General features: G+C 40.6%; 1 protein-coding gene across 1 annotated transcript in view; it reads left to right on the top strand.

The window, feature by feature from the left end:
- The window catches only part of LOC137997899 (dnaJ homolog subfamily C member 11-like), a 34,928-nt gene that overhangs the window by 15,318 nt on the left and 7,110 nt on the right, over positions 1–12,500 (top strand). The window contains exons 14-19 of the mRNA XM_068844221.1: positions 204–320; positions 1,977–2,132; positions 6,081–6,150; positions 9,813–9,870; positions 10,163–10,214; positions 11,428–11,530. Coding sequence (XP_068700322.1) covers positions 204–320; positions 1,977–2,132; positions 6,081–6,150; positions 9,813–9,870; positions 10,163–10,214; positions 11,428–11,530 — 556 coding nt within the window. The remainder of the gene's footprint in view (positions 1–203; positions 321–1,976; positions 2,133–6,080; positions 6,151–9,812; positions 9,871–10,162; positions 10,215–11,427; positions 11,531–12,500) is intronic.

Consider the following 12,500-nt stretch of genomic DNA (forward strand, 5'->3'; position numbering starts at 1 on the left):
CCCCCCCTCTCCTCCCCGGGACATAGCCCCTTCAACACCTACAATTATGGTAGCTTGTGGTGTTTAAAGGCAGCTTTTCTATTTCTGATGTAAACCTAGGTAAAACTCTAACTCAGGTTTAGGACTCCTGATTACTGGGAATTATTTCACCTGTACATGTAGTGCAAGTACACTGTGTGATCATGACTTGATTATTTTTTAAGAACTGGCACGTTTGGTTCGTTGGTTGCATATGGATGTGAGAGACAAATCTCTGATCACAGTCACCTAGCAGCTACAGTGCGCATTGGGATACCAGATGGTGTGTGTTTAAAAATAAAGTGAGTTTTCGCCATCATCCAATTAACAGTATTCCAATATTCCTGTAATGTGATTGCCTCTGGGAGCATCGTCAATGTAACTCTGTGATTTCCATATGGGAATTAGAGCCATGTTGTGTGTAAAAATGTTTTTCTCGCAGTGTTGGATATATTCATGCAAATGATGTACTTATACACGTAAGTCTTAACAATGGATTTCCACTGTTCAGATTTTCTCCAGGAATTGAACTTGTATTTTATTCCAATAATAATATTATGGTATTTTGTTTGGGTTAAAAAACTTGGCATGTGATGACTGGAATGAATAAGCTCCATCGCCAAAAGGAAATTGTTTAACCATATTCTGTCAGTGGAATGAAGCTGGATATGATGTTCTTAAATTTGGACAAAAGCAAACTGTATGTTTTTTGCGCCCTCAAAAGATAGATGGCAAAAGTAACAAATGGTGGTTGGCCGAGACATTAATTGCCCTGGCAAAAACTACTTTCATTATTTTCATGTAGTAATATTATTGTTTTTTTTAGCAGGGCTGGTTTCATTCCCGGGTTTCATTGCTTTTGCGTTGTTGTACAAAAATAAAATTTTATTAAGGTGATCCGTGTGTTTTACAGTTTTTTGACGCCGACTAAACTCTGAAATGGCTTCTTACGAAACTGCACAGCGTAGAGCGTTTTTGAAATTCTCAATAAAAATTCTAAACAAAGGATACGAAAGGAAAGGAACTTTATTTACTGTAAGTGTGTAGTCGTTCTAGCGCTGGAGCACTAGTTGGGGACACTGTAAACTGAAATTAACAATTACCACAAATCAAGTCAAATGTTGGTTTTTGAGGGGAGGAGAAAACCGGAGTTTGCGGAAAAAGCTTCTCGGTGCAGAGTAGAGAACCAACAAACTCAACCCACATATGACGCCGAGTCTGGGAATCGAACCCGGGCCACATTGGTGGGAGGCGAGTGCTCTCACCACTGCGCCATCCCTGCACCCCAAGAAATCGCATTTATCCTCGTAACTTCTGCAACTTCTGAAAATACGCGTGATATTAATCCTTAATTTTACCAGGCCCCATACGATTCCCCGACCTATACTAATGTGGTTTACAGCCAGTAAGTAGCCGTAAGCAGCCTTAAGGCGCTGTTACACTGTGCACTTCTTCGTGCAACTTGTCTCGCAACGCCATTTCGAGACAAGTTGTACGAATCGTTGTCCAATGTAACGGTCAAAAACGTTGTGAGACCAGTTGCAGAAACCGTTGCGGAAAGTAGAATTGAATTCTACTTTCCGCAACGATTGCAACGAATTTTTTAAGAATTGAGCAGTGTAACATCTATCCTGCAACTTGTGTTGCAACGGTTTGCGGCACCAGCCAATGAAAATGTTGCTTTAACCTCATGTGATCATCGAAGCGAGACAAGTTGCAGGAAGCGTTGCTCAGTGTAACACCCGTAAAACAACTTGTTCGTAATTCGAGGACGTTTGTAGAAATGGCGTTGCGAGACAAGTTGCACGAAAAATTGCACAGTGTAACAGCGCCTTTAGACTTTATCCAATACCTCAGATTCTCTTTCATACACAGACCTTCTGGCCGGTGAATGATATTCATATCTTCAGTCAATCGTTCGCAAATTAAAGTCACATATCCTGTTTTTTGAAACATAGACTGACACGTGCAAATCAAGTCTACAGTTTCCCTATCACGTTGTCAGAAGACATTCAGCCTGCAGCCATATTTTACGGCACTTTGGTTCCTGTCGTTGTGTTTTGGGTTGTGAAGGCCTTGGTGGTCAATCCATTCCTCAAAATGGAGAAAGACAGGTGGGTGTGTTTTTTATCAAAATTGTAAGAAAAAATTCCGTTATTAGAACATACTCCTCAATGTGGATCCGCTAACGTTCTTGATAAGATGTCCAACTTTGTTGCCATGGTTTTTTTTTTTTTCAAGGATCCTTTGCAGATCTTACTGGGGTTTATGAAAAACCGTAAATAGGGAGCTTAAGCACGCGCGTTTTTGACACGCGCACGGCAACCGGAATTGAGCTGTTTTCCCTTGTAACTTGTCTACACACAACCACATTTATATAGCTAAGTATATTTTCTCCATTAAAGATGATTAATATAATATCTTGGAGACACCACTGTCCTGGCACGCGAAATGTTCTCTTCCGGTTGCCGTCCGCGTCTCAAAAACGCGTGTGCTTAAGCTCCCTAATAACAATGACCACAACCAGGTTTTCTGAGCCCGCGAGACTGAGCACCCCCTGAAAACCATTGTTTTAACAAAAACCGCTGGTCAGCAACCTGGTTCAGGTCATTGCTGTCTAAGGTCTTCCGAGGTTTATCGACCACTTTCATAAATGGCGACCACTTTTACATTCTATTGTATTTATGTTAATTATATCTACTGCCCTCATTTTGAAACAAAATTTTTCTTTTGAAATTTGCTCGTCCTAGCGAGGCTAGAAGGCTTATTAGCATTAAAGCAAAAGAATATTTTATTTCGCTTCAATTATGAAAGAGGTCTATGCTCTTTTCACTATAAACCTAGTGAAATCTTAAGTCCCCAGGTAATCAAAATGTCCTTTGAGGTCTTTTCTTGTAGTTTTCATTACTGAAGATCTTAACCGTAACAGGTCTTCGAAGATGTCGTAAAAATCCATCGCGGCTTTCGCTGGTGAAGCGAAAAAAAAAAAAAAAAAGGGAGTTAAAAAAACGAAAACAGCTGCGGCAACGAAAACGTCACTTTTAAATATAACTTAGTTCCATCGTTAGTATTTCGCGATTAATTCATCATGTTCACTGTGTACAACATGGACGAAGTTATCAAGAAGTAATTAAGAAATAGAAAACATGTACCGTGTTTCTATCGCGTTATAGAAACACGAATGAAAGTTTGGGAGAACGAGACAAAATCACCAGGTTTGAGGTTTTAACGACAACTTGAGCGTACAAATACAGACCTTTCATGCTGTATTTTTACTCCGAAACCGCTCGTACCAATTTATTTTTAGGATATTTGGCCCACATTGTGGAACGTGAACGAGACGGAATCATCGCGAAAGACAAACGACGGTGCAAAGTTATCTTTTGAGGTGACGTTTTCGTGGATGTCGCCGTCGTAGATCTTAAAGTCCCTAAGGCCTGGTTTTCACTAGCGACACCAGCTTAAAAACACACGCAGGCGCATTTACTTGTTGTTAATTAGTGCCTATTGTCCGAACAAAAGGCTGTAATAAACAACAAGCTACCGAGTTTGCGTATGCTTCTTGTGTTTATGCTTGCGTCGATAGTGAAAACCAGGCTTAAAGGCCCAGTAATACGGGCAACATTTTTCGTGCGACTTGTCGCGTTGCAAGTTGAGATGGTTTGTTGCGCGTATTACCACCTCTTGCGCAATAAATTTTCATCTTGCACAAAGTAAAAGCGACGTCTACTTAGCTTTTTGCAACATAAAAATTTGTTGCGCAAGAGGGTGGTAATACGCGCAACATACCAGCTCAACTTGCAACGCAACATTGTTGCGAGATAAGTTGCACGAAAAATGTTGCCCTTATTACTGGGCCTTTATGGCTTGGCTTCTACGAACTCCCATAGGTCAGTGATAGAGCATCTTTTATAAGTAGTCCGAAGGTTGTGCTGGATTAAAATAGATCCGCCATAGTCAGATGGGACACTTTATGACAAATACTTCATCATTTTTCATCATTTCATTCATCATTTTATTAACATAACATACAACGTTAGTGCCGAACAACGAGACGAAAAGCGATCGTTTAAATGAGTTCAATGCGCGCTAAGTGCATCGTTTGTGGTGTTATAATGGTAATTGAACTCGAAAGAGCGTGCAGCGAGTTCGATTTGAAATCACAAGTATGATTTCAGATCAAAATTGCAGGACTCGAAGTTCAATTACCACTTTGTTACATCCATTTAGAAATAACCCTTGTAATAATTATTTAATCAGTAAAATACAGGGGCCAGTTCCTGAAAGATGTAATAACTCTATTTCAGGGATAAATGTGCCTTATTCCAGGAATACCTTTATCCCCGGAATAAATTCTGTTGTGTTAGAATAGCAGATTTATCCCTGGAATAACTGTTATATCTGGTATAATTTATTCCTCCTTCCAGGAACCGGCCCCAGGATTTTAGTTAGTACCAATTTTTATTGATCCAGTTGGGAACAAAAGTTGTAAGATTCGCCACACAATGATTTTCTTCGTCTTTCATTTTCTTGCAATTTGATTGGTTACCTTAGACAAGCCTTGAAATCTGATTGGTTGTTTTGTTTGGGTGCTTCTTTCTCATTGGCTGGGGAAATGGTGCGATTTAGAGCAAAATAAATTGCACTGCTGAGAGCCAGTCAGATTGCAAGGATCACCAGTGATTTCTAAATGGATGCAATAAAAGTACTAATGTACTCTATTTAAGCCCAAGCACTTGTTCGAGAATGGTTAGTTATTCAATGGCCATCGACAGTGACATTTTTCATACTTGTAGCATTTACACCTCGACAGTCCAACGGAGGCTTGTTTATGACGAAAGTCAATATATGAAAGTAGAAGCCTATGACCTTGAAGCGTGCAACTTGCAACTCTTTTCCTTGGAACAAAGCTGGCCATTTTAGGACACCAATCGTATGCCCAAATATGGACAAAAATAAGATCGATACTGCACGCGTGGGAAAATGCACGAGCTACGTTACATCCAAATAAGGAAAATTGTAAACTCAAAAAACCCCAGCTCCGCTTCAAGGTCATGAGGTTCTGACGAAAGCCATATATATTTCATTTCCTCACTGTTCAAGTAGCGTTAAGTAACAACTGTGATTATCAGCATTAACTTGATTTTCTCCGCAGTTTAAATAAGTGCGGCTTTCATATATTAGCTTTCGTCGTATCTATATCCTCTACGGGCTCAATCATGATAATTCACATAAGACCACTGCACCGGTATCGCAGAGATCAGAGTTCGAATCCCGTTCACGCCTGAATGTTCCAGGCTTTCCTTTCGTTACTGCTCAAGTAACGTTAATATCAGCGTTAGTTGTGGTTACACACACCTTTGGTTTGAGGCCTTCCGGAGGGTAAATAGCTTGGGTTTGGTCAAGCTCAGGTTTCATGTTACCCTTTGGGATGCGGTTACACAATGAAAGAATCCCCTCAGGGTAAAATAATAGGGTATAATAGCCCACTTTCGATATATGAAAATTCAGTCCGAAACAAAAGGCATCATCTCGAGGCTCTGGGGAATAAATTCATACAAATCCTCATATTTATTCCCCCAGAGCCTCGAGATGATGCCTTTTGTTTCGGGCTGAATTTTAATATATCGAAAGTGATCTATTAATATAATAAGGGATCTTCGTGTATTACCTACGTTCTGCTTTATGATTGGCTAAGCCATCTCAGGCAGCAGATAAACCGTACTTTTCAGTTGAGGAACTTTCATGGGAAGTTCTTTGGTTTTTTTTTGTTTTATCCATGGAAATAATCCTAGGGCAGTTTCGGTCAAGGGAAAGCGGTTACACACAAAAACGTCCTTGCCCGTGGGCAAATGCTATTTACCCATGGGTAAAAGGGCTAGTGTAACCAACACTATTAACTTGGACGCTTATGTATTTGTCATAAAGCGTCTTACCTGACTGTGGCGTAGAAAGGTCGTGACGGAGTTCGATTCCTGTTACGAGTATTTGAATTTTTTTCCCGAGTTTCCTTGAACAGACTTCGAAAAAATACATCTTTTCATGAGTTGATTTTAATTCAGGGAATCGGAGGCCAAGAGAGAGAAATTCACAAAGCAGATGGCTGAGAAGAAAAGAGAAGCTGAAAATAGTGTAAGTTGGTAAATTCCTTGATTTACAACGCTGTCAATGTTGTCATATTTTGTTACTTTTAATTCATATGAATAGTAGACAGTAGTGTTTGGTAAAGAATGCCTAATTTGCCTTTGTCGAGTTGTGAACTTTATTAGATATCAAAGGAAACTCTCATTATTTGAAACTTTTTAATTTGGAGTTTTTGACAACGTCGTCGGCACGAAAGATGATGGGAAGCCAACGCAAATACGGTCGAAATCCAAGTTCGCTTCATTGGTATTCTGAAGTTTTTGTTCTGAGTCGTTCCGAATCCAAAATGTGCATGAACTGTACATACATCAAACTTGAGTGAACGGGAGTGAAAATGTAAAAAGAGAATTACTTAAGCAGGTATTAGGTATTAAGTCAGGTATTAGGTAGCTTAAGTAGGGAGCTTAAGATTTTACGACGGCGACTGCAACAACAACGACGCAAAAGAATGATATCATTGGTTAAAAGAGCATAAAGAATCGTGCTGCGCGTGCAGCACGGATTTTAGCACGTATTCTTGTGGTACTCTGCATAAGGACAACGTGAAATTACCAAATTTGAAGTTTTGACTACAACGTAAGCATGCAACAGAAAATCTTTCATTCTCTATTTTAACTTTGTAACTGCTCGTACCAATTTATGTTTACTTTACTTTGTAAGAAGTGAACGAGATAGAATAACCGCGAGAGAATTATGATACAGCAAAGTGATATTTTGAGGTGACGTATTCGTTGACGTCGCCTTCGTAGATCTTAAGGTCCCTAACAACGATAACAGCGACGGCAACGAGAACGTCGCAAATTTGCATATTTAGTGAGCAAAAACAATAGCTTTGCACGCCCTGCACGTGCGTTTTTCACTTTTGCCCATTTGTTTGCCGTCGTCAGCAACGTGAAATATCCAATTTAAGGTTTGAAGAAGTTGAAATAATCACCAAGTGATAGCAATGACGCGAATTTATATTTTGAGATGACGTTCTCGTTGCCGTCGCCGTTGTCGTTGCTTAACTTCCCCAAAGAAATGGCGATGGCTGCGGCAATAAAGACGTCGCTTCAAAATTCAACTTTACGCGGCTGTTATAAGTATTATGGGATTATTCCATCTCGTTCACGATGGAAAACAAGGGTGACGTACGCTATGACAGGGTTGATGCGAGCGGTTTTGACGTAAAGATAGAATAGGGAACTTAAGCACAGACGTTTTTGACCCACGGACGGCAACCGGAAATTGAATTTTTCCCATTTTGGAGCGTTTTGACGTCATCACGGTTGTAACGTCAAGCCACAGTGATCAGCATGAGCTTTTCCTGTCTGCGATAAGGAGCAAAACCACGCCAACAAAGGAAACATTCAACTTCCGGTTGCCGTCCGTGGCTTACGAACGTCTGTGCTTAAGCTCCCTAATAGACGAGTTCACGCTCTTGATTGCATCATGGGTAATCAGAGCAACATGACGGGAAATTCAAGCAAAATATACTGTACATGACTCTACTTTATAGACATGCGCCTTCATAAACCATACAAATAAGTTCATGTTCACAACTGAGATGAACTAGACTTGGTATCCGTTCTTTGGAATTACTAAATATTGTCTTTTCTGTCTCCATACATTCTCTGTAAATTTTGTGCCTTTAGAATTACAGTAAATGAATGGCAGAAACTCTTTGTAACAAAATAATTTCTACAATAGCCATTCTCTCCAAATTTATTCTGCCGCACCTTTGAGCGCGTATCGTCTGTTTTGGAAAATAAAAAAACCCAAAATTGCATAGCATGAATGCTTTTCATCGTTTTGAACTTTCTTACAAACCTTTGAATTTCTCTCTATCTTGCCCTGATTACCCATGATGCACTCAAGAGCGTGAACTCCGACTTCTATTGAACGTTCGAGCAAGGATTACGTTTTCACAAACGTTGGCCGTGTAGCACTTATATTTGAACAGACTTAACTGATTAGAGTGTATGAGGTAGAAAACTAGCACATTACACTCTAATCAGTTAGGTCTATTGAACGTTCGATTCACTGTTGTATGCTGATGTTTTCGTCAAAACCAGAAATTTGGTTATGTCGGTTGTTAAACAATTTACAAGCAGAAACCGGTTGGTACAAGGTTTGTTCAAATGGAAAGCAAAAACTCCCGAATGGGAAATTCAGTTGGGATCGGGGTGTACCATTTACAAAATTCATTCAAGTTTACCGAGGGAGTCTGGAGGGGGGCAAAGTCGTGGGGGAATGCAAATGGTAAACACGTTTTCCGTTTGGAAATAGCCCATTTCCGAGTTGCTGCATGCCTCAGTTTCAAAGCGAGTCCTGGTGCACAACTATTCAAATGGCAATGAGTTGTGTATTCTTATGCAAATTCATTTCCCTTAAAATAGTTGAGCGCCAAGACTCACTTCGAAACCGAGACAAACAGCAACTCGGAAATGGACTATTCCGTTTGGGAATTTTGGACTACCTTTCAAGAAATCCCGTTTTCTCCGGAAATGTTCTGTTTGGGAAGACCAAAATAGGCTTACCATTTACATTCCAACCGAAATTTACGGGTTTGTTTGGTAAATGGTAAATAACCGTCGTGTTGTTGTTTTTGCAGAGTGCGGCAAAGAAATACCAAAATGCGTGCCACACGTGCAGCATGATTATCTTTCCTCTTTAAGCCAATGATATTAGAGTGACTTTCATATGACCTTGAAAAATAAACGTAAAAACAGAACGTAAACGAAAGGGCAAGACATTTAATTGGCTTATTGAACAAAAACAAACGAGCGCGAATTTTCATTGGCTTAGCGAACGCGGGTGCAAACAACGTCATCTCTCCATGGAACTTTCTGGAACGCGATCGGCATTTCGCTTTGACGTCATTTGAAATACAGTAATATGATTGGGCAATCGAACTGTTTACTGCCCATATTAGGAGTTTCCTTAGCGGGAATAAGGAGAAGCTTTGTTATAATGTTGCCAAACATAGGTTCCGTGAAACAAATTGCGAACACTTTTTCAAGGTCGTACGAAAGTCGCTCTATTGCTTTCTGGCGTTGTTTTTGCTGAACCCTTCGCTGGTTTCCACTAGCGCATAAACACAAGCATAAAGGCCTGGGCAAAGGACTTCAACAGTTGCTTCATCATCCTTTCGATTTTGTTGAAGGATGTTGACCTCTGGGGTGGGCAAACGGTTTCATGATCAACATCGATTCAACTTCGAGTCAACATGTTTCAACACTTTTGAAAGCCATAATTGCAGAACGCTGTATAAAAGAAATAGAGGATGTGTTTATATAATACACAGAATATTACATGGCCGCGCGGAGATACGAAATTTCTCTTCGAGTGTTGAAGAATATTTCACGAGTAAGCGCAGCGAACGAGTGAAATATTTTTCAACACGAGAAGAGAAATTTCGTATCTCCGAGCGGCCATGTAATGTTTCATTTATTATATAAACACCAATGAAATACTAAATCATTTCACAAAATGTATCGAAAGGGGCGATTTTTATATGTAACCATAACAACAGTGATCTTTTCACGTGTGAAGATACCATGTTATTTTCACGTGTGAAGAGATCATGTTTTCGCGCGATAGCTCACTTGGTATTTCATTGGTGTTTATATAATAATGTAGATTATTTTAATCTTCCTCTCTGGTTTCAGATTCGGCTGATGCAGGAAACTTGTGAGAGGATTGTGGAGTACGAGTCGTCCGGGCATGGTAAAGTTAAGGCCTATTTACACGCTGCGATTTGTCGTGCCGATTTGTCGGCCCCGAGAAATCGTGAAGCAAATCGGCGCGTGTAAATGGCGACCCGATGCGCGCGCGATTTCAGTCCGACATGTCGGCCGATTCGGAAAAAATCGACATAAGTCAAACCTTGATTGTCCCGCACTGTAATGCTCTTTCTAAAATTCACGAACATTAGCTTTCCATTCAGCCTTGAAGACTGCAAGAAACGGAGATTATCAGGATCACATTTTTAAACTGAGCTTTTCTCTTGTATTTTTAGGTTTGGTTATAGTGAATGCCTGGTATGGCCATTTGGTGACAATGGAAGAAAGGTGAGTCATTTTCTTACACTTTGTCTCTATGAATTTGCTGACATAAATGTGATGTTACACGAGCCGATTTTTAACGCCGATTTTTAATCCATGTTTTCAACGCAACTTTGTTGCGGCAACGGTATGTTACACGAGACGATTTTTAACGCAACATTGCTCGCAACACTTGAACCCAGGCTCCTGCTCGACAAATATGGCGGACAATGAGTTAAGAAGACGGCGGCTGAAAATCATTCAGGTTCTGTTGTTAGTGGACGATTTGGAAGATGAAAAAAGAAGAAATCGGGAACGAATTATTTGGACGAGAAGTTGGATTAGACGGAGGGAGGAAAGAAGGGTATATCATCAGTTAATAAGAGAGGTAGCTCTTGAAGATGTTGCGTTAAAAGTCAGCGACGGGGGTGTTACACGCACCAACACCAACAAAATTCGGGCAACAATGTTGCAGGTTTTTGAATCGCTTTCAAAAACCTGCAACATGTTGCCGCAACAAAATGTTGCGTTAAAAATCGCCCTCTGCACCCTGTTACACGAGGCAACTTTTAACGCAACAATGTTGCGTTAAAAATTGGCGTTAAAAGTCGGCTCGTGTAACATCACCTTAAGGTATGGTGCTATAAACAAATTGGCGTCAAAAGATCAGAGGAGTTATTAAACTTTGTCATGTCCCAAAGTTCAAAGCTTTTGAACTAAGTAATCAGCGAAGTATTAGCCATCAAAATTTGTTAAATCATAGGGTAATGGCGATTGATGGGCCCATAGCCTCTTTGCAAAAAATGGGATGTTTAAAAGATTTTAAGAGATAGTGAAGGGCTGACTATCTTGGCTAATTGAGTAGATGATGATGGGCATTATATGCTAATGAGCGCGTTTTGTAACGACCACTGAGTACGTTGACCAATCACATCACCCGCAGGTAGTGGACCGAGCCAGTCATAACACATTTAGGGAAATCGCGGGAAAACGCGCGCGAGCACGTGGTCACAATTGTTTTCTTTTTTTCATCTGATTGGCTGAGATTCGGCGTTGCAATTCAAAATCTAAGAAATCCTCATTTTAATGAGTACTTGTAAACTTCAAGCTTCATCATTATTTTTATGTCTCCTACCTCACTTTTTCTCTTTTTGACCATAATAAGTCGTAGGCAGTCTTTCTTTTTTGCCTAGGGTAGATAAATTTGTGATACCTTTTTTTCGTTTTGTGCTACTTCTAGCTCAAACGAGGCTCACGGGAGACCCACCAAAGTAATCGATGTTACCGTACCTGTGCAGTGTCAAGTCAAAGATTCACGCCTCTTCCTCACAGAGTCTTCTAAGGTACATTTGGAAATTCTATCGATACATCGCGAGCTTTAACACGCGAAGTTACTCAGTGACTTGCGGAAACCGGAAGTGAACATTTCGCTTGCCGAGGCAGCAGTCTCATCCCCGGGTTGCTCGAAGCATGGTTGCAGCTAACCAGCGTTGAATACCATGGAAACCTATAGGTTTTGATACCTCTTAACCAACGGTTGGCGTTAACCGGGCTTCGAGCAACCGGCGCCAGATTGTTAAACTTATCGCCTCTAGTCTTGAAAGGAATATAAATGTGGTGGCGTCAAGATTAGTTTAAAAGGATAAATGTCACTTCCGTTTACCTTTTGTCGCTAACAAACATCTCGTGCTTAATTAAGCTTCTTATTTACTCGTAGAACACATGTACAAGTGCAACGTAAATAAGATGTGCTCTTGGAGGTTTTTTTTTGTCGAAATGGCTGGCGAGGGCGATGCTTTCTGAGTTTCAACCCTATGTATCGTAGTTGTCACGTAACTCTGCCAACGTCACGCCATCATTGATGTTGCCCTGCCCTTCACGTTGTCGACTCGTACAATCAGGTCGGTAGACTGCATTCTACATTTTATCAATACGTATAAAAACCCAGTTTGTGGGCCCTGCTTTGGAAGCAGTGCGACAGTGGTTCTTGACTCGAGATTGGTCCAGCTGTTGTTCTTTGGCCTTTCAGCAGCTACCCGTAGTTTGACCTTGTGAACAACGCGACGAAAGAGATGAAGATGACGCTATGGAATTTATAACGGAAAGACAAATGGACTTGGCTCGTGTCGCCGCCGTGCGATGTTTCGTCTTGGACTAGGATTGTACCGTTCCATTATTCGCGAAACCGCTTTATCAAGAATGAAGGGGGTAGTCTCCGTAGAGACGGGGACCAAGTGAACTTTTCACTCCTGGAAAGTATTCCAAAACTAAAAGATTTTCTTCGTAATTTTTAGCACATCTATCAAATCGAGT

Source organism: Montipora foliosa, chromosome 3 (genome assembly GCF_036669935.1).
Source record: "Montipora foliosa isolate CH-2021 chromosome 3, ASM3666993v2, whole genome shotgun sequence".
Lineage (NCBI taxonomy): Eukaryota > Metazoa > Cnidaria > Anthozoa > Scleractinia > Acroporidae > Montipora > Montipora foliosa.